At 34.3% G+C, this 23,873-nt stretch overlaps 1 protein-coding gene across 3 annotated transcripts in view; it reads left to right on the top strand.

The window, feature by feature from the left end:
- Nucleotides 1–6,753: 6,753 nt before the first annotated feature.
- Nucleotides 6,754–23,873, top strand: part of LOC136032296 (uncharacterized) — a 52,859-nt gene continuing 35,739 nt past the window's right edge. For 2 of the 3 annotated variants that reach the window (XM_065712577.1, XM_065712579.1), the window contains exons 1-2: nt 6,763–6,889; nt 9,861–10,079. In XM_065712577.1, the coding sequence (XP_065568649.1) occupies nt 9,874–10,079 (206 nt within the window). In that variant the 5' untranslated portion in view covers nt 6,763–6,889; nt 9,861–9,873. Of the gene's footprint in view, nt 6,890–9,860; nt 10,080–23,873 lie in introns of all 3 variants that reach the window. The other variant, XM_065712578.1, reaches the window with a different exon arrangement.

A 23,873-nucleotide genomic window follows, 5' to 3' on the forward strand; every position in this document is an offset into this window, starting at 1 on the left:
CAAATGAAAGAATGTTAAAAATAATATTTAAGGAAGGATAGAACTGTCTGGAGGGAATTTGACAGGGGAGAGGGGTGCACTTTACACTGGATGAAATTACCAAGGAGGAGTTTTCATTGGAGGGGGGGAGGTATATTTCATAGAGGATGAGGCAAATTTACTGGCATTATTTGAAACACGATCAAAAATTCAATTAAAAAACGAGTTCTTTTTAACCGAAAGTAAAGAGCAATATTAAAGCTCAAAACGGAAAGAAATTATCAAATAGTTCGTGGTAACGAACTGTAGTAAGGAGCGACCCGGCTCAATAGTAACCGAAACTCTAAAAAAAAAAGAATTTTGATACCAATAGTTACATCAAAAGAATCGCATTTTAATGCTGATTTTAAATATATAAATTTCGTCAAGACCATTTATACCCATCAAAAGTTACGAGCCTGAGAAAATTTGCCTTTTTTTAGAAAATAGAGGGAAACACCCCCTAAAAGTCATACGATCTTACAGAAAATAACAACATCAGATTCAGCGTATCAGAGAACTCCATTGTAGAAGTTTCAAGCCCCTATCTACAAAAATTTGGAATTTCGCATTTTTTGCCAGAAGACAAATCACGGATGCGTGTTTATTTGTTTTTTTCCCAGGGGTGATCGTATCGACTAAGTGGTCCTAGAATGTAACGAAAGGGCTCATTCTAACGGAAATTAAAAGCTCTAGTGCCCTGTTTAAGTGACCGAAAGAATTGGAGGGCACCTAGTCCCCCTCCCAAGCTCATTTTTTCCCCAAAGTCACCGGTTCTGAGATAGCCATTTTATTCGCCATAGTCGAAAAACCTTATAACTATGTCTTTTGGGATGACTTACTCCCCCGCAGTCCTCTTGGGAGGGGCTGCAAGTTACAAACTTTGACCTGTGTTTACATATAGTAATGGCTACTGCGAAGTGTAGAGACGTTTTCAGGGGGATTTTTTTGTTGGGGGGGGGAGTTGACGGGAAGGGTTACGTGGGAGGATTCTTTCCATGGGGGAAGAGACTTTCAATGGAGGGGGCGCAGGATTTTCTAGCATTATTAAAAAAAAAACAATGAAAAGAAAAATATGAAAAGTTTTTTCTACTGAAAGTGACGAGCAGCATTAAAATTGAAAACGAACAGACATTATAACGCATATAAAGGGTTTACCTCCTCGTAATACCTCGCTCTATAGGCTAAAGTATTTTTTGTAATTACAACTACTTATTCTACGGCCTTTGTGATTCAGGGGCCATTCTTAAAAAATTGGGACAAAATTTAAGCTTTAGTATAAAGAGCGAGTTATCGACGAGGGGCGAGCCCCCTCATATACGCAACAAAAACATACGAATACAGAAGTTCGCTCCGTAAGTTAATTCGTAAGTTACGTATATTTTTTACTTATGAAAACATTCGTAAAAAATTTAAAGTTAATGCCTTTTTAAGTAATCAAAAAATTGGTGGGCAACTAGGCCTCCTCCCTCGCTCGTTTTTTCTCAAAATCTTCCGATTAAAACTATGAAAAAGCCATTTAGCCGAAAAAATTAATATGCAAATTTTGTTTTAATTATTTATGTGCGTAGAGCCAAGATCAAAACATACATTAATGCAAAAACGTCCAGAAATTAGACAAAAAAAATTTTTTTAAATAAAAGTAAGGAGCGACATTAACATTAAAACGAACAGAAATTACTCCGTATATGAAAGGGGCTTTTCCTCCTCAATGCCCCACTCTTTACGCTAAAGTTTTTTACTGTTTTAAAAAGTAGAGTTAAGAGAAAGGAAACGACATTCAAAATCAAAGCGAAAATAAATTATTCCTTATAATTTATACGGAATAACTGTGAGCACTTCTAAAAAGCTTCCTATCCTAATTAAACGGCCCCCGTGTTTCAATAGCAGTTCTAAAAAATTGGGAAAACAGTCAATAATCCCCTCCTCAACGCTTTGGTGTTTACGCTACAGTTTGGCTCTTTGTCCCAACTCTACCTTTAAAACAATAAAAAACTTTCGCGTAGAGAGCAAGGTGTTGAGGAGGGGACATCACATTTCATATACGGAATAATTTATTTTCGTTTTAAGTTTAATGTCACTCCTTACTTTCAGTTCAAAAAACTTGTTTTTTTATTGAATTGTTCTAAAATCGTAGGTAACATTACTGAAAGCTTTTCGCTGTGTTTCGGACCAGCATGAAAATTTATATTGAGTTAAAGGTTCTCAGTTTCTGGAGGATGTCTTGTAATTAGACTAGAGCTTCTTAGCTGAAAAAGCATTAGTCATAAGAGATAGTAACCCAATCTCTTGTGTCTCTCATTGTAGCCCTATAAAGTGGGATTGATCCATACTGTTCTCACAACCTACTATTTGAAATGCTATCAGTTAGACGGGCACCCAAATCAATCCACAGGGAATTTTTCTGGAAACATCTAGAAATTCTTCTTCGGTTTGTCGGAGTGCACTCGCTTCAGAGCTGTACTTGACCAATGTCTTCAATGTAGCTTTCGAAGTTCTAAACTTGGCTCACAAAATATCTTCCAATCCTTCCATACTCTTTTCAACTGTGAAAAAACATGCTGGGCCTTTGCTATTCTACTTTTCACATCTTCACTTCATCCACCATCTTTTCTAATAATACTACGCAGGTAAGTGAAGCTGTCCACTTGATTGTTATCTTGTTACCCAATATCCCCTCTTCACCGTCACTTATTCCTTATTTTCTTATTCTTCGGTTGTAAAATTTATGTAATTATGTAAAACAATGTATAATGAATAATATCAATAATATTTAGTTTATTATATGATATTCTAAAAAATTCGCTAAGGGATCATGAACTTTAAGGATGAGTGGGATGAGGCAAAGATAAGTCTTAAAAATAAACGAATTGTATTTATTAAATTAATGTCTCTCAAAATGATTTATCATTGATTTAAACTTATAGGTTCAATACTCTTTCTACTAGACGAAAAAGTGCGTTCAACTGAAAATTAGTAAAAATATATTGAGATCTTTGCACTTGCTTTTCAATTAAGTTTTCATCCCTAAAAAAAAAAAAAAAAAAAGCAAAGATAGTCCAGGATTTTGAGCCATGGGCAAAATCTTGATTAGCACCGCCCCTGTCTCCCATAAAGTTTTCAGGCCTATTTTTTTTATCAGATTTTTATTTATTAACAAAATTATTTTGAATTAATTAATTAATCAATTAATAGGTACTTGTACGATATGCCCCCTGCAGCTCAAGAAGTGGAGTTAGGTTAATCCTAGTAAAATATACCTAAGTATCCTTTTCACAGTTGAAAAGAGTATGGAAGTATTGGAAGATATTTTATGAACCAAGTTGAGAATTTTGAAAGCTATAGTGATGACGTTGGTCAAGTATAGCTCTTCAACCTTAAAAAAATATGTAATTATAGTAGCCATGATGAGTATTGTTTAAAGTGTAATGGTGGGTGGCTAATGTCTTATATCACAAAAATTTAGTAGTTATATTTATTGTTTTCTCCTTTCTTCTAGATTTATATCTTTGTTGTTGACCTAAATGATCATGCACCTGAATTTACTTTTCTGCTGCCCGAAGGAAAGTATACGTACGGGAAATACTGGGGCGCCATTTTACCGAACTGGAGGCCTGGATCCCAATTATAACGCTCAGTATGTGCATTTTGATTTTTTATTTTCTTTTTAATGTTTCTTTTGTTGAAATTAAGAAGAGCTAGAGTACTTTCAAAGTACGATAAACTATTGACAATCATGAGTTTATTTCTTCTTTCGTGTGGACCATAAAAAGCTATTAGTATAATTTAATCTAAACGGGAATATCTGCTCAACGTGTCCTCAGCCTTTCCCAGTGGCGTTAATTTGTGCACGTGCAGGAGAAGTAGGCAATTTTGTTGTTCTTTCTTCAGTTTTTTTGTTTTTTCTTTCTTTTATTGTTTTTTCTGTTGTTCTTTGGCAATTTTGTTGTTCTTTCTTCTTTTGTTTCACTGAAGATACAAAAACGAACTATTTTCAATAAAAATTTCATTAAAAAAGCTGTTTTGCAAAATTTAGGAAGAAAAAAATTCGAGGGGAATCTGCCTCCCCCCCCCATAGATGTCCCCTGTCTTTTCTAAAACAATACCGCTACGCAAAAGAATTTCAGTCAATAATTTTTTTCATAGTACTGCCAATTTATTATTAAAGACAAATAGGATTCAACTTAGGTCCATCCAAACAGAAACGCTATGCGAGAACAATTTTAACTGAATGGCGAGTAAAAATCTGAAGCGCATTTTATTTATATTATATTTATATTATTTTATTTAAAATTTATTTTTATCATAATCAACGTCATCAGTAATTTTATTTGATACAAGACATTTGATAAAGATTAAATTACCCATGTTAAACTTATGTCCCGTATATGACTGATGTCTAATTCCTGAATGATGTGATAGTTCCCGTATCTGGATGTCTCCTACTTAATAAATATGTTAAAAGTTTTGACCTAATAATTAGTAAAAAAAAAAAAAAAAAAATCCATGTTCATTTGTTTCTTAAAATATCTAGGGAATCGAGGCTAATTTTAAAAATTCAGTCAGATAAAAAAAAAATTGTAAAAAAGTGATAGTATTTTCTGCAAGAAGATACTATCACTTAGTTGATTTTCGTCATATTTTTTCCTTACTGTATCCTACAGTTCTCTAGTTCAGATGCCTTTAGGTCTAGACGAAAAAAAAAAAAAAAAAAAAAACACAAAAAACAAACAAATTAATAATTCCTGCTCTTACCCTAATTTTTTTTAGCGTGTATGGAATTGGTAAGCTACTTTGAGTTTCAAAATTAATAATAATCCAACTACTATACAGGGGCGGATCTAGAGCAAATCTTAGGAAAGGCCCAGTGTGACTAGGGCACCAATGAGCAAATCTTGGGAGGGACCAATGTGACAAAGCCAATAATTGACCAAATCGAAAAATTTATTCAAAAAAAGAGCGAAAAAAACAACAGGAAAATAGGGCGCCAGAAAAACCTTGGAGGGGTTCAGGATCCCCCAGCCCCTTCCCCTTGTATTCGTCAGTGCTACTACATTATGTATATATGATAGTAATTATGTTCCAATGTCCTTTTATTATTTGGTTTTTCAAAGGTCCTAGAATTACCAAGCTGCTATTCCGACTTTACACGCCTTTGGTTTATGAAAGGATGAATAGTTTTAGAGAGATATCATGAATTGGTTTACTTAAGCTAATTTTGTTGACTTATGTGGCATATTCTACGAAGTAATGATTTTTTTTTTAGTTTTGTTAACTTTACTCAGAAAAACTTCCGAATTTATTAAAGAATAATCTTCAGTCAAATCTTAGCACGGATATATTAATATTACAAAACAGGAAGAAAACGTCGGGTAGAAAACGAAATACCCAAAACAGGAGGAAAAAAGACGTAGTACAGTCTATTAACAAAGTTCTGTATTTTCATCTATTTCTCCGATTTTTTTTTTCAAAAGAGCTATTTATTCTAATTGAGAGAGAGAAAACATTTATTTTATTAAACATTTATACATTTATCATTACATTTATACATTTATCACATATACATTTATCATTATTAAACCAAAACAGTAATAACAGCCACCCCGAGAAGTAAAAACTTGTCCGAGGGGGTGGCAAAAATAAATTAGAAATTAATACAGAACAAAGAAAAATTTTTTTTTTATAAAACAATAGTAGCCTACGATCTAATCGGCCCCACAAGCCCTTCAACGAACAATTTCAACAATACTAATAAAATCATACCCCTAGAGGCCAGAACGCATTATTGAATTATTTATTTACTCCATTTACACATATTTATTTATTTTGAATTATTTATTTATTTTTTAAAATGAAATTTTTTTTTGTGATTTTCTTGAAAACTTGAAAAATGTTGATGCTAAGTTTTGGCACAAAACAACCCAGCTGCCATTTTGTTCTTGCCCTTTATATACATATGTCTCTGCATGTATGGGTGATTTTTTTTTTTTTTTTAACCTAATTCCGATCCTGTGCTAGTAACTGGTTAATTTTATTTTATTAATGGCAACGTATTCTAGTAAGGAAAAATTAGTTTTTTTTCTTTTTTTATGATTAGTGATACCTGCATAATTAGTTCAACAGGCTATAGCAGCTTTTTTCCTCTGTGAATTGCAGGGGCGTAAAATGAAGGTGGAGTGGGATTTTAGACCTAATTTTTTTGGCGAACTGTCAGAATTTGCCTATTTTTATATTTTTCTAAAGTTATACCCCTTGAAAAATCGAACCTCAAACAAATACCTGCGTGCATTCTTGCCTAAAAGTACTCTCAGTGGTCCAATACACAAAAATTCTATGGGAGGGTAGATGTATTTTCCAAAATCTAGGAGAGGAAAATTTAGTTTTTTCGATATTTTTTCAATATAAGCATAAAAAAGGCATTTTAAAAATAAAAATATCAAAAGGGAATTTTAAAGATCTAAGGGAGACTAAAAAATCTAAGGGGAATTGTGCCCCCCCCCCTTAATTGGCTCGACTGGGTGCTCTTGGCCTTCAATATGTGCTTGTAGGCTGACAATAATTCCGGCTCAGTCGAGCTAGGATGGACTAATTTACGAAGTCCAAAATTCCAAAATCAAAGTCAAAAATCCGCATAAAAACAGGTATAAAAATTTCATCACATGCCCACCCCGTCTTTTTTTACTTTCCAGTTGGTCTATTATTTAAGACACCAGTACTGCATTACTCTGACGTCAAAATGTTTCAAAGCGATAACCATTCGCACCCTGTTTTGAAAAAAAGGCTGGACAACGCTTTTCAAATCCAAAATGAAGCTTTGACTTTATTATAATCAGTACGATACAGACATTTAAAAGAGTGACTCTCTCACACGGTGACGTATTTAACCCTTTTCATTGATTCGTTACAAATTTGTGAATTAATGTTACCAATCCAGAAGTGTGGTTATTGAAAACGCCACACGTTTTAAACAAAGAAAAGTTTTAAGAAGTTAAAAATAACATTATAAAAATGATTTGGAAGTGAAGCAGGGATTTTATTTACTGGATTATGGATTTTTTTTCTTTTACTAGGTTTTTTTTTACTGGAAAAAATATTTGGGAGTGAAGCAAGGATTTTATTTCGGAAGTCAGGCTAGAGCTACACCATAGAGATGTAGTGGGGAGTTCTTGTGTCGTATTCCTCTTTGAAATATCAAGATATAAAACCTATGATTTCCTACATTTTCATACTATTTGTCTACATTATTTGGCCTTTTTAAAAGATTTTTCCTTAATATTTATTACTACCCTCTCCCTATTTGGGCGAAAGACGTGACTAATTTAAATATACAACATCTTAGTACTTCTTTGTTAGACAGTACAAACTCAAGAATTTGGATCTACAGGTATGGGGTTGAAACAACTAAGACGCTTGGGAAATAGATAGGATATATCTAATTTGGGCTGTATATCTGAACATTGGGGGGGTATGGGGGTTCAGTATAGCCGAGCTGCATGTAAAATGTAACCTAACCTAACGAAAACACCCATTAAATATTTATTAAAATAGAGCTACAATAGGGTTTTCCATCGAGCTGGAGCTTATTGTCTCCGTTTACAAACAACAATAAACTGGTTACTGTCTAATTTTATAGATCCAAATTCTTGAGTATGTACTGGCTAACGGACAAATATCACATTTTTTTTATACAGCTTACAAAAAGGTGAAATTTGAATCGTCTTTAATACGACCCCTCCCCCTCTTTTACAGTTCAATTTACATAATTTATCTGTGTTTGTGTATTATCCGTTCTAACTCAACATAAAGAAGAAAATGTTTGTCCGTCGCAGTTGTAGTTTGTAATCAAGCATAGTCAGATCTGATATTGTGTTTTTTTTTTACTATTTTAAAGGAAGGAATTAAAAATTAAATTTAATATCACAAATCGGAATTATCTAATTTTTATTGGGGTTTTGGTGCCCCTGCGATCTTATATTTCTAAACACTGTACACACCATTAACAGCCCAGCTACATCTCTGAACAGATTGTAGTAAAAAAAAAAAAAAAAAACTACCGCTTTACGCGTCTATGAACATTTGCTAGTTATATATTTATAAAACTTTTAGCAGAGCTTTTGGGTTAAAGCTATTTTTTTTTGTACCAGGCCATGTATATGTAGTGTGACATATAAAAAAGAAAATATTCAAATTTTTAGTAAACTAATTGGTATAAAATTTTTTTGTCTCTTTATCCTTTGATTAAGTTACTTTTTTTTTCTGGCCACGAGAGAGGCCAAGCCGAAAGAGCCAAAGAGCCAAATCTACAAAAATAATATAGTATCAAATCATATAGCTTGTCATTAACCTGATATAAGGCTCATACGACTTTCTGTTCAGCTAATCTTAGACTTTCACTTGTATGAAAGCTACTCCATTGACTATTTCATTACAACTTCTCCCCTGTCAGGTCTAAATAGCAGAAGATCTTTCTGCTATTCCCGGTTCCGAGTTAACTACCATACAGCTTCGGTTCTGCCCTCTCTAGTGCCTAGGGAAAAATCTTGACTAGTGCCCCTTCACTGTCTCCCAAAATGTTTTTGCCCAAATTATAATAAATATTTTCATTTACATATTTATTAAAATTTTCAAGAAAATTGAAAACAGGATATAAAAAAACATTAAAATTAATAAAATTCCGTCTACTTCCTTTTATTTCGAAAGAATTGTAATGAAGATATGGGAAAACTGAAAATTTCGGATTGAATTTATTTACTACCAACATTGAACATACATTATAATGATAATCACCCCTGTGAGTACAACTTAGCAAGCAGGATTTGGCAAATATCTCTGAAGTATAGAAACGTCATATACGGTCTTTAGGCCTGCCGGTGACGATTTGTTTCATTACAATATAGCTGAAGGTCATATCCTGCTCAGACGCAGTTCTAACATCAGTTTTGCGCCCGGGTGGAATCTTGATTCTCGTTCCCCCTGTCTCTTACAAAATTTTCTGGCCAAATTTAAACAAAATTTGTTTATTAACAAAATTGTTTTCAACTTATTAATGAACTAATAATACTTATTTATTTCAATTATATTAATTAATTAATAATTTATAAATTATTTTCATTTATTGATTGTACCCTCTACTTTATTTCAGTAAAAATAGGATTAAAAAAAATACAAAATGATTATCAACGTTAGATTTTTTATTTGAAACTTTGCGCTCCCAAATTTAATGTGCCTGGGGTAAGTGCCCCCTTGTCTCTCTCCTAAAACCGCCTCCGGTCCTGCTCCGAGTTAAAGGTAAAAATTTATAATTATTTTGGCCAAAGAATAAAAGTTGGTTATGCTAGGTTTCATGACCCTCAATTTGATAAAAATGTATAATTTAAAGAAAAGGGAGACAAGACAATTTCAAAGGCTGAAAATCCACTTCTCTTAATCCGCAAAAACAAATTTTCTCTTATTCACGTTTTCCAGTCAAGCGGCATTTATTTTTTTTATTTTACACCATTCCAAATTCATTTCCAGAACCATTTTGTTCCAATTACAATCAAGCTTTCAGAGATGTCAATTGGAGGGAGAGGCAATTTCCACACTTCGTATATTTAAAATAAAACACCTTTTTTGTTTTCATTTGAAAAAAAAACACCTCGTGGATTTTGAAAAATACCTTTTTTGTATCTTCATTAAAAATTTAAGGACCTCCTTCACTCTGTATTTGGTACCACCACAAGCTTCCAAAGTGTTCTGAAATTGTGATATGTTTTTTTGTAGTTGATTTCACCTTTCTTATAACTGGCAGATATAAAGAGCTAAGATCCAATACGTAATTTCAGAAAATTTTGAACTTTCAGGTGGAATTAGAAAATGGAGGTTGTAAAACCAGTTGACCACTCAGGTATACAAACACCTGACCGTCTTTTCGAAGGTGTTCACCTACACAATATCACGAGATACTCGTCACAGGACCACCGTATAAGTGAAAAACTTTCTTTGACTTCCATGAATGGAAACGACCGATTGATGGATAAGGATGGGAAACCAGAGGAAATTGATACCCTTCCGTATACCGCGTAAGTTATTCTAAATTCTGAAATAAATGTTTAATCTTATTTTTCTGATACTTTTTTTTTTAAGTTTTCTTGAATGTTCATAACCCTAAAACATGGAAGCTATTGTTCGAATCTTTGAACGCTGAAATTTAAGTGCTGAGGCAATTAGTGAGGCCTCAATTAGTTTAATGGTAGCCCACTCCCTTCGAATCCCGATCCGGACACTTCTTTAAAACCTTCTTAAAGATGCAGGTTTATGTTACATAATAGGGAATGTTTTCCTGGGGATGCAGGCGTCTGTTACCTAATTGGGAAGGCTTTCTAAACGAGGTATGTATTAATTAATTAAGAACCTAAGTGTTTACGGAAAAACCTTCAGGGCCCCACCAAATCAGGATTTCTTTGGTTGTTATGGAAAAGACTTTGCGTGTTACCTAATAGAGAGTGTTTTTTCATTGGCTGTTACGTAATAAGACTTGTTAGAGTTCAGGGGCCGCTAGCCAAGATGCGGACGCAGGCTTTACGTCATGGGGAGTGTTTTCTTCAAGTCAAGACTTTTTAAGGCATTTCAAGACATTTTTAAAACATTTTACTTCAAGACGTTTCAAGACATTTCAGGACGTTTTTGACAATTTTCTACAAGATGTTCTTCCAGGCTTTTTTCAAGACATTTCAGGTCGTTTTTTAAGACATTTTTCTTCAAGACGTTTTTTAAGACATTTTTCTTCAGGACATTCTTCAAGATGGTTCAAGACATTCCAAGACTTTTTAAAAACATTTTTCTTCAAGACGTTTTAAAGATATTTTTCTTCAGGACATTTTTTAAGATGTTTCAAGACATTCCAAGACGTTTTTAAGACATTTTTCTTCAAGACGTTTCAAGATGTCTTTTAAGACATTTTTACTCCAGACATTATCAGGATTTCTTTGTTTGTTATGTAATAGGGAGTGTATATTTATGTTAAGGATGACATGATTCCACGTGACATGCTAGACTTCAGGGGCCCACTAGTGGGGAACGTTTAAGACGCCAGACCCTAGCAACCAATTCCAATAGGGGGGCCCCAATTCCACTGGGGACCGAGCAACCAAACCCACCGGGGCCCTTAGAATCCAATTCCACCGGGATCCTAGGGAGAAATTCCAATCAGCAGCTGCTTGTTACGTAATGGGTTTTGTTTACTTTTGTTTGTAAGGTAATAGGGCTTGTTTGAGTCTGCTAGTCAAGCGGAGAATCCCCGATTATAACTGAGGGGGATACACATGTGGATTGTTACATAATACTTTTAGATACTTCGTTTTCTTTCAAGGCGTTTTTCTCAGGGAACACTTATAATCTAAGGATCTTTTGTCTGCATTAGAGTTCAAAAGGGAAGTTTTTCATCTGAAAGTAAGGAGTAAAATTAAAACTTAAGACGAACAGAAATTATAAAGCATATGAGGGGGTTCACCCCTTCATCAATACCTCACTCTTCACGCTAAAGTATTTTTAGTAATTTCAAAAGAGCTATTTATTCTAATTAAACGGCCTTTGTGATTCATGGGTAAATCTTGAAGAATTGAAATAAAATTTGAACTTGAGCGTAAAGAGCGAGGTATTGCCGAGGGTGCGAATCCCCTCTCATATTACGTATACTAGGAAGCTCGCCCCCTCGTCAGTACCTCGCTCTTTACGCTAAAGCTCAAATTTTGTTAAATAATGGCCGATATAAGCAATAATTTGGCTGTTATTTTCTGGCCAATCTTAATTTTAAGCATTTAAAATTAATGCTTTTGTAAAAAGCATTAATCTTAATTAAGCATTTATCTTAATTAAGCATGCCAATCTTAATTAAACATTTAATTTTATGTTAAACAGCTTCATAACTATAATTTTTGTGTGATAATAAACCAAAGATATTAAATGTCTTCGGCTTGTGTTGGTTATTAAATAATTAAAAAAAATAAGTTTTTTCCAAATGAAAGTAAGGAATAATATTAAAACTTAAAAGAAAATAAATTATTGTGTATATCTTTTAAAGATTTTTCTTTCATTAAATTTCAGTCATTTGAGAATTGCTCAACTTATGACTTTCATTTTCATAAAGATGGTTTTGACCTCTTTGGCTGTTCTGTTACTAGGCCTTACAAAATTATTTCCGCAGATATCGCTAATTTAAGTTATGTGGGAGAATCTTTTCATGGAGAAATTTTTCGTGGACGAAGGGAACTTTCCGTGGAGGGGGAGGTGAATATCCCGAAGCTATTTGAAAAACGATCACAAATTAAATAATAAACAAGTTTTTTTCAATTGAAAGTAAGAAGCAACATTGAAACTTAAAACGAACAGAAAACATTACATATCTGAGGGGGATTGGCTCTCCTCAGTAGGTCGCTCTTTCGCTAAACATTATGTTTTAACTTGTAAAAGAGGTGATTATTCTAATTGACCAGCCTCTGTGATTCAGGAGTCATTCTTAAACAACTAGAACACAAATCCAACTTAGGTTATTATTAGTTAAAAAAAAAAAAATATGCAAATTTCTTTTTAATTATTCATATATGGTGAGCCAAATTCAAAACCTGCATTGATTTAAAAAAGTTCAGAAATTAAATAAAAAAATAGGTATTTTTAACTGAAAGTAAGGAGCGACATTAAAACTAGAAATATTCTAGTTAAAACTAGAACTAAGAACTAAAATATTTAGAAGTTATTCCGTATATGAAAAAAGCTGTCCGCTCATCAACGCCCCGCTCTTTACACTAAAGTTTTTTATTGTTTTAAAAAGTAGAGTTGTGAGAAAAAGCCAAACTTTAGCGTAAAGAGCGGGGTGTCGAGGAGCGGACAGCCTCGACTAATGAAGAAAATTGTGTCTAATGATAGACAAAAAGCATTGCCTCAACAGGAGCAAACTTGTAAACAACATGCCACGGCCCATTTTAACACAAAATTTAAAACAGGTTTTAAGAAAACTTTCTAATGAGAAAAAATAACTATTTGTGGCTATACGGAATAATTTCTGTTCGTTTTAGGTTTTAGTGTCACTCTTTACTTTTAGTTAAAAAATAACTTATTTTTTTTATTATTTAATTGAATACTGGACCCACTCTATAGTGTAATCATAGACAAAAAGCATTGTCTGATGAAAAAAAAGTATTGTCATATTGTCATATGTCATATGAACCTGCCAAGGCCCATTTTAACAGAAAATTTAAAACAGGTTTTAAGAAAACTGTCAAATGAGAAAGAATAACTATTTGTAGCCTATTCAAGAATGTAATTAAATAAATAAAAAACAAGTTTTTTTAACTGAAAGTAAGGAGCGAAATTAAAACTTAGAACGAACAGAAATTACTCCGTATATGAAATGGGCTGTTCCCTCCTCAACACCCCGCTCTTTACGTTAAAGTTCGACTCTTTCTCTTAACTCTACTTTTTAAAACAGTAAAAACGTTATCGTAAAGAGCGGGGCGTTGAGGAGGGAACAGCCTATTTCATGTACGGAGTAATTTCTGTTGGTTTTAAGTTTTAATTCCGCTCCTTACTTTCAGTAAAAAAAAATTTTTATTTAATTTCTGAATGTTTTTGAATTAATGCATGTTTTGATTTTGCTCTCCGCACATGAAAAATTAAAACAAAATCTGTATAATAATTTAATTTCTTTGGCTAAATGGCTTTCTCATAGTTTTGATTGGACGATTTTGAGCAAAAAGGAGCGGGGGAGTAGGCTTAGTTAGCCTCCATTTTTTTGGTTATTTAAAAAGGCAACTAGAACTTTGAATTTTTTACGAACGTTTTTATTGGTAAAAATATACGTAACTTAGGAATTAACTTACATAACAAACTTTCGTATTCGTATGTTCTTATTACGTATATGAGGGGGTTCACCCCCTCGTCAATGCCTCGCTCTTTACACTAAAGCTTAAATTTTGTCCCAATTCCTTAAGAATTACACCTAAATCACAAAGGCCGTAGAATAAATAGTTGAAATTAATAAAATTACTTTAGCGTAAAGAGCAAGGTATTAGGGGGAGGTGAACTCCTCATATACGCAATAATTTATTTTCGTTTTAAGTTTTAATGATGCTCCTTACTTCCAGTTGAAAAAACTTTTTCATATTTATTTTTTCATTGTTTTGCAAAAAAAAAAAAATGCTAAGAAATCCTGCGCCCCTTTCATGGAATTTTCTTCCACCTTGACAAATTCATCCATGGAAAGTTCCCCCCGCATAAATCCCTCCCCTCAACCCCGCCCCCCAACAAAAAAAATCCCCCTGAAATCGTCTGTACACTTTCCAATAACCACAACAATATGTAAACACTGGTCAAACTTTGTAACTTGTCGCCCCTCCCACGGGGACCTTGGGGAAGTAAATTGTCCCCAAAGACATAGTTATTAGATTTTTCGACTATGTTGAATAAAATGGCTATCTCAGAATTTTGATCCGGTGACTTTGAGAAAAATGAGCGTGGGAGGAGGCCTAGGTGCCCTTCAATTTTTTGGTCACTTAAATAGGACACTAGAACTTTTAATTTCTGTTAGAATGAGCCCTATCGCGACATTCTAGGACCACTGGGTCGATACGATTACCTCTGGGAAAAAAAAAACAACAAATAAACACGCGTCCGTGATCTGGTCTTGTGGCAAAAATTACAACATTTCACATTTTTGTAGATAGGAGCTTGAAACTTCAACTGTAGGGTCCTCTGATACACTAAATCTGATGGTGTGATTTTTGTTAAGATTCTATGACTTTTAAGGGACGTTTCCCCCTATTTTCTAAAATTAGGCAAATTTTCTCAGGCTCGTAACCTCTGATTGGTAAGTCTAAACTTGATGAAACTTATATATTTAAAATCAGCATTAAAATGCAATTCTTTTGATATAACTATTGTTATAAAAATTCCGTTTTTTAGAGTTTCGGTTACTATTGAACCGGGTCACTCGTTACTACTTTTCGTTACCACGAACTGTTTGACTGTTAAACAATACTACAATGTTATTTTCAAAGCAAATTTACGGCAATTCCACAAAATAACCTGAAACCTCTCAAAATTTGGGCTGAAAATAAAAAGTGCACCATTGGAATCGCCATGATTGAAAGTCCCATGCAGGATATTTGGAACCCAAAAATACCCCCCCAAAAAATTAATCAGATTCTAGGGGGAGGGCAAAGATTTAAAGGGTACTTCCCTCCCCCAAAAAAACAAATGACGCAACGAATGGCTTAAGCAAAAAACATTAAATCTTTTAGGGGTAGCGATTTGACAACTCGACACCGAAATCATCAATCAAGTATTTTTATTCTCAATTTTCACAATTCTTATTCGAATTGTTTAAAGGTCCTTCAAAGAAGTACGACATTTAAAACTTTCCTATTCATCTTCAATTCTCCCCCTTTTTGGGAACCGATGGGCGGCTACGCTCCCTTAGGCTGTATGAGAGCTGGGATTTCAAACAGAGACATAGTCGACGTAGGTCTGAACCTTAAGGGGTTGGGGTGTATTGAGGGATTTTAAATTACTTTGTGTAAGTGTCAGAACCAAACGGCAGCCTTAAACAGATCATATCCAACTTCACATGCCAAACGTAATTCTAAGAAATTTATGGATATGGCCCCAATCGTAAATTTCCTCGAAAATATGAGAAATGATAAGAAATCAAGTCTCTTTTTTCCCAGCAATCGAAATGTAGTATTGTTGGCAAGCAGCGTCTATAGAAAATTTCAAATTAGTTCTGAAACAACTTTTAGATTGATATCCAAGCCTTCACTCTTTCCTGACTATTTTTCGATTCGGTCCCCAAATGGTCCCCCTTAAGCAATTGACCTGTCTCGAATAATGTATTTCAGTATTTCATTAGGTTCTCACGGTGCTTATAAAACTGCTGCGAGTAGTTTTCTCTCCGAAAGATGTTATTTGTCCTTCTATTGCTTGCAAAAAACAAATAATAAGCTTTCGATGGTACTTACGTATTATAGCGACCACACTCAAGAAGTAAAGTTAGGTTGATCATAATGAAATATAACAAAATATAATACATGATAATAAAATTACGGAAACCACAACAGAGAATTATGAATAGCAGACCACCCAGGTCGCATTATATTAAATGCCGACTCTATATATTAAATATTCAATTAAGATATACCTGCGTAGTAGTTTACCTCACTCAGACTAAGCTATTTAGCTCCTAAGGCACACAGAGAAACCGGTTTTACAACAGATCAAGAACAACAGTATGGTCGCTATAATACGCGAGGATCTTTCAATATTAAATTTCTTATTCATTGTTATGGAGCTGTAAAAAAAGATTTCTATGCGGAAGGAAAACAAACATTATCACACAGCTAACAAGAGGCACCCACTTTGTCCCATCTGGTGCACCAGAACCGATATATCAGAACACCACCGTGTGCCACACAATTCTGACCGCTTGCAACATTTTTCGCCACACTTGGCACACTTTCCGCGATGTTGTGCACAGTTTTTGTCATGATTGGCGCGTGTCATTTGATGTACATGATTTCTGGAAGTGGGTACCCCCCTCGTAAGCAAAGCTGGGCCACTATTTATTTTTTCGCTGTTTGATAAAAATTTGTTTCGAACTATGGAATACGGTAGGCTGCCTGAAATTATCCCCTGTTCGTATTGCTGTCCTTAGTTACAGTAATAAAAACGCAGTTAGCCAAACAAACTAATATTTATTACAATATATGCTTGCAAATTTAAAACTGAAAGTTTTCGTAATGATGTATAGTAATTAGTTAGCTTATTTATGGTGACCATAGTTAATAGAAGCGAAGCTGAAAACCAGATTCAGTCATGTGATCTAACAAAAAAGTAGCACTTGTTTATGAACCTGTTTTTTTTCCTTTTTCAGTGCTATACCTATGCATGCAATTGAATTACAAAAACAGTTTTTCGAATTAACGTAAAGAGTTATATTAAAAGTAAAAACAAAAAAACCTATGCTGTATGTGAGTGGGCTGCCCCTACCCGATCTTTATGATAAAGTTTCAACTTGATACAGTGGCTGAACATGCTCTCAATAAAGAAAAGGTTCAATTTTGTTTAATGTAAAGAGTGGGAATTTGAAGGGGGAGGGGTTGCTTTTACTCTCGATTGATTGAAGGACTATACCATTCTCCTCCTTAATGATTACCATAATTACGTTCATTAGGGTTGCTGGAGTTGGATTGGGGCAGGTTAAATATTGGATAAGGTCTGGTGTCCCGTAATTGCAAAATAGGATGCGAAATTAAGAGTGAAAAAAGTCAGAGCCGTTCAAAGAGGGGGCAACTGAACCAGGAGCAGTGCCTGGGAAAGGTACTGTGGCTGGGGGGCTTCTCACTTAGACCAAAATTTTCCTTTTGATTGAGCTATTTTGCTTATTTTTGAGTCGGGTGGGGGCTCTGTAATTAATTTTATGCCAGGTGCCGTTAACAGCTGGAGCGGCTCTGAAAATTGTTACTCCAATAAGAAAGTTTGAAATACACAAAAATTATTTTCATTGAAGCTAACTCCTTAAAATAACCTGAATATGAAATTAAAAAGAACAGATATTAATCTAAAATGAGGTAATCCAAATTACAGCGATTGAGAAGCATACATAATTAATTTCCCGACCACCTGGAGAGTGCCGGTACTTTTAGAACTACCCCTTGTATTCGCCCCTAATAGAGAAGGCCAAAAAAAAAAAAACGAACAAAATTCTTACGAATATGAGGGGGGCTATAGGCCCAATCAACCTCACTCTATACAGTCCAGTTAGACTTTTTTTGACACTTCAGAAACGAGTGCTCAACACAAGAGCAATGTTACAAAACTGTTTCTTATGTTACAGCTCACAATTTCTTTCTAATATCTTACAATTCTTTTTTATATTTCACTCGTAAAATAGAAGTTTTTTAGTCGTATTTACTATAAAAAGTACAATTTTCATACCAAATAGTTAGAAGGCAATCGGTAGATCATACACCAAGAATTATCAACTAGCTACATATAAGCATTACGTTCTAAAATATTTTCAGTTAAACCACCATCACTAGTGAAACTTTAGCATGAAGGACAGAGGATTGAAACGGCTGCAGTCTAATCCGAATAAAACTTCTTCTTTCGAAGGTAATTCTACCCTCTAGTTCTGCTAAAAAAAAACTACCTAAATAGTAACAGAGGACACAACTTAATGTACTCAAAGCAAAGCAGAACGGTTGCCGAAGAAGTCGCTATTTACTTTTTTGGGAATGTACTCAGAAAACTACTCGTTTAAAATAAAAGTAAGAAATAAATTTACAGGAAAAGGAAAGAAGGTGAAAATTCAGTAAAAGAAGTAGAAGAATTATTTTTTTGGGATTAAGAATGTCTTCATCAATTTTTGTTGCTGCTACGGTACGGTATTTGACTTGTCTACAGTAGAGTCATCTAAAGTTCATGACTACTTACTTGGACCTCTAATATTCCTTTCAAAACATTAGGGCAAATTGGAGACAAAACTTTATCTAAATACTTGATGAAGTCAGCTATGATTCCTTTACTGGTTCAAGCGATAAAAACTAACACATGCAAATTTCTATCAGAAAATTACCTTTTAGCTATAAAAAGAACAAGAATTATTGTATTCCTTGTTTAGGGGGTCCATTTACTTAGGGAGCCCTCCTGGCTTTATTTGAGATATATTTGAAAAATTTACAGGTAATTTGTTAAATGATCGGGGAATAACGTGTGACTTTTTTTAAATGACGCAAGAGTGGCCAAAACAGTCAAGTGAGAGGGGCTGTGCATGCGGGAGTAGCCGCGTGCACGCAGATTTTGACTTGCAGTCTTTTTCAGGAAAAATCACCCTTTTTACCTTAATTTGTACTCTTTTTAGACGTCGGCAGTTTGCAACTCTGATTTACAGGTTTTTTTTGCAATCAGTCATATTTTACTTAATTTTGCAATGAAACTCCAATACTATTACAAATCCTATTCCGAATATTCAGTTTTAATCAAGATGAGTAAGACGCGATTCTCTATTTGATAAAATTTACTCTTAAAAGGGGGACTAGAACTTCCAATTTCCAATCGAATAAGTCCCCTCCGTAGTTTATACGACCACTTCTTCCATATGAAGTGCCTCTAGAGAAAAAAACAAACATAGGAGCCGCATGGCCTTTACTATAGGCAACGCTATGGCGTTGCCTCTGATGTGTCGAAATGTTTTAAACAATCCAAGTTTTAATCAACTGCCTATGCATAAGAAGGTTTTTGAACTCTTAGAACGCTCTGTATATACTTTGCATTATTTTAAAATGTTTAAACAGCCCCTTATAGAGAGCACAATATTATGCGTATGCAATGGAATTAATCGGAAGAACAAGCTTCTCCGAATGAAAGTAAAGAATTATATTAAAAGTAAAAAAAGAACCTTGCTGTATGTGAGTCGGCTGCCCCTACACGACCTTTCCGCTTAAGTTTAAACTTGATAGTGTGACTGAACATGCTCTCAATAAAGAAAAAGTTCAACTTTTTTTTAACATAAAGAGTGGGAATTTGAGGGTGGGCTCTTAGTCTCGGTTGATTGAGGGACCATATGCCCTCCTCCTCATTAAATTTCACCACAACTATGGTCATGGGGGTTATTCGAGTTGGATTGATGCAGGTTAAATATTGGATGAGGTTCGGTGTCCCTTCATTGCCAAATAAGATGTGAAATTGAAAGTCAAAATAGTCAGAGCCGTTCAAAGAGGGGGCAACTGCCCCAGGAAATGTGACTGGTAGAGGTGCTGCGGCTGAGGGGTTTCTCACTTTGATCCAAATATTCATCTTTATTCGGCTATTTCGCATCTATTTGAGTCAGGAGGGGGCACTGTAATCCTACTAACATAATGAAATATCCCCAGTTGGTTTATTTACACTAGTTTACCGATATATATTAGATAGGCTGTGAAGTAATAATTTTTGTTCATTTTAAGTTTCAACTTTACTTCTTCCTTCCCTCAGAAAAACTTTGTTTTTAAAATTGATCTTGACCTGTTTAAAAAAAAAAATCATTTAGAAGGCACAGAACCATGATAAAAAAAACACCCGATATCGATACATCTGACACCGATACACACGTTACCAATATCCCCGATACCGGTACACCCGATACCGACTTCACTCTTCATTTCCATCAGAAAAACTTAGTTTATTTAATTAACCTTTGCCCGCTTTTAATTAAAAACGTTGATAATTAGAAATCTCCTTCACCCATTCGCAAGCAAATCCTATGGGCATCGTCGGGCATAAATCTTTGAGTCATTTTGGTCTCCAGGGCTCGCAATTGCCTTCAAAGGGCTCACAAAACCTATAGACTATCTAAATTGCTCAAAATGTATCTGCCCTAGGATGATAGACCATCCTCTCATGGAGACTATCAAGCCTCAAGCCTTCCTACATTAAAAATGATCTGCATACTAAGAATAAACTTCTAAGATTGGTATTACGCATCGATTCCCTTGTAAAAGTATCTATTTTTCTAAAGAAGATTTGCAAGGTTTTCAAAACCTAAGCCTAATTTCCGTATCTATCATAAAGTTTCGTTATTTTATATCATATAGCCTGACTTCGAAACAAAAATTCTATTACTTATTTTCAATCACACGTTCCAATACAACTTTGCATGCTCATCATCTCCAGTATTTCATTCTGATTCCCTTTTTTAGGTAGGTATGCATTCATTTCAATAAGTGAAATTGCATAAATCATACTAAAATCAACATTATGCTGCTCGGTTTAGGGACCTAAAATGCCCCTGTTAAGCAGTAAACCTGGGTCCGATTTTAGTTTCCCGGTACCATAAAATGCACTAATACGAATGGCATTAAATATATCCATGAAATTTGTGTCAACATGATATTGGCAACCGTTTTCTATGACTGTGAAGGATTTGTACTTGTGGACTTTAGAAAGTTGAGGGAATCTCTAGATTTCACTAAAAATAGTCTAAAAGGATGGAAGCATCACCTGAAGAAGCTATTTGACATTGAAGAAGGGTATGTTGAAAAATCTGTTGTTATCATGGATGTTGTAAATCAGTTGTATGTTGAAAGATCCATTCTAATAGAAAAAAAAATCCAAAATTCTGCTTATTTTTTTAATGTCCTTGTACAGTCAGAAATATGAACCAACTTTTTATAAAACTACTTGAGTACTCCTGCAAAACGTCAAGTTTGCAAGAAAAAGTTTACTATCCATCCTTTATAAAACAATACAAACTACAGGAATGTTATATGGAACTAGCTGATTCTTCAAACATTGGAAACGACATTGGTTTGAGTTTAACGTTTTAAGTAAGTTTAATGTTATGTGAAGCAGACAAGAAAAGCTGCGCTCTTCTACGTTAAAAATGAACTGCACCCTAAGAAATAATCTCTGGGGGTTTTATCATGCCTCAGTTTCTTGGCTTTATAGAAGTAGCTATTTTTCTAAGGAAGATATTCAACATTTTCAAAACATGAACAAAATTTTTGTATCTCTAACTTATTTCACAAACTGCCCCCCCCCCTCTGCTAAACACCAAAAACATTAGACGTACAGATGTGGAATAGCAATAAACAAAAAAAAGCTGGAAATTAACCTGGCAACTAAAAAATATATATAAATATATATTAAAAAATGCAAATAAGGTTTTAGCATTATGATGCCTGTAGGGAATCAGCAAATATCGCAAGCATATCCTAGCTTTCTCCTATTTTAGTTTCTGTGCTTTGGTATATTAAATATACTTATTGCATTTACTTTTTTAACAGGCACTGGATATGAAGATGGGGGAAAGGCAAGAAATGAAAAACAATGCCTTTATTTACCATATTTTGGATACGTTTGCAATAAACACAGACTAAATATGAAGTTATTCGAGGAAATCCCAAACTACAAAATTAAAAAAAAGTTATTGAGATTAGTGACTTTTGTAAAATTTTTTATTAAAGAGAAACAAGTAGTGATACCTCAATTGGTCAAAAAATGGCCCATAGCATATGCCCCTTTTTTCCTTAATGGTTTAAGATCACGAAAAAGTTTAACGCAGGTGTTATTGATTTTCTTCAAGCTGCAGGTATCTATTCCGTAATAGGGGGTGCTTCCCTCAAGATGCAAGTTTTTGTAAAATAATCGGGAGTATTTTCTTCATTGATTGTTTAAAAACCTACGAGGACCAGGTGGGAAAAATCTTCAGAGCCCGCCAATCAAGAAGCAAAAATAGAGGTTGCATCACAGTTTTTTCTTTGATTGTTTAGGAACCCAAGGTTGTAGGTAAGACCCCAAGGGTTCTCCCAACTAGGAAACTCCTGATTATAACTGAGGACGGCGTAAACGTGGGTGTTACGTAATACTTACGCGAATGTTTTCTTCAAGATATTTTTCACGACATTTTCAAGACTTTTCAAGACATTTCAAGACTTTTTTAAATATGTTTTTCTTCGACATGTTATTCAAGACATTTGTCTTCAAGATTTGGTTCAAAACTTGTTTCTTCAGGTGCCAGTCAACTAGAGAGCCCCTGTTTGTAACTGATAAATGCGCAAATGTGGGTTTTAAGTAATGACGGACCACACATGAGTGTTACGTAATGACGGCGCACACGTGGATGTCAAGTAATAACGGGGTGTATGTGAGTGTTAAGTAATGACGGCGCAAACATGGAATGTTACGTAATATTTTAAGAGATTTTTTTGTTTCTTCAAGATTTCTTTTTCTTCAAGGTGTTTTCTTGTTTTTTTTCCAGAAATTTTTTCTTCAAGACTTTTTTTCGTTGAGATTTCATTTTCTTCGATAGTTTTGTTTTTTTAAGATATTGATTCTTCAAGACGTCTTCTTCAAGATCGCTTTTCTCAGGGAACTTTTATAATCCGTCATGAAAGATTTTTGTCCGCTTTAGAAAATGATTACAAGACCAGAGCTTTCCCCCAATTGAACGCTACCTTAACCACTTGGACCAACAAACTGTTCTTAATATTATGCTTCAGAGATTACTTTCTAGTAGAAGTTCATCGGTAAAGCTATGGATCGCGTGTATCCGATCATTTCCCCTCGAGAGTAGCTACAATAAAACAATGCTATTGATTATTGATCCATTATGCGTGTCTGTTTGTTAAGTAAAGGTATAAAGGGTATTATCAGGAACTATTGTAGATTGTTCTTAGCATTTTCTTAGTAATAGAGTCTTTTACTCTATTGACAGCTGAAAGCACTATAAGAGGTGAAATAAATCAGGAGTATTCTTTCGGCTAGAATATGGTACACCTTCATATACAGTCAGAAATCTATCTTTTCCTCTGCGCTACACAAAATTTTACACTTATATTAGAGGCAATCTTGAACGAGCTTAATTATGTACATAGGCTAGAAGATGCATAAATTGCAACAGTGATATATATTGAAGAATAATCCTGGAACAAGCAGCTTACAGAATGAAGGCTTATTTGTACATACAAGTTTTACTAAAACAAATTTGCAAACATTATTAAGCATATTATTCTCAGGGCATTGAAATCAATATTATAGAGGTGCGAAATGGTTATTTTCCACCCATCATCATCACTTAAGCATTTTCTGATGTTTGAATTGGCCGGTAGATATTTTCTATTTGAACAGTAGGAACATAGCATTTCATTGCTAGAACGTGATATTTCAAAGTAATTCACTCCACTGTTGCGCTCAGTGGCTGGCTCGCGAAACCCTCTGGTGCGCATTATCACACCTAAAGCATTATTACACACTTTCCTCAAAAACAAACCTATTCACTATAATCGATTATTGAAACTTAAAGGAAAATTACCAATGGCGTTTCTTCAGATGACTTGGGGTAAATG

Source organism: Artemia franciscana, chromosome 10 (genome assembly GCF_032884065.1).
Source record: "Artemia franciscana chromosome 10, ASM3288406v1, whole genome shotgun sequence".
Lineage (NCBI taxonomy): Eukaryota > Metazoa > Arthropoda > Branchiopoda > Anostraca > Artemiidae > Artemia > Artemia franciscana.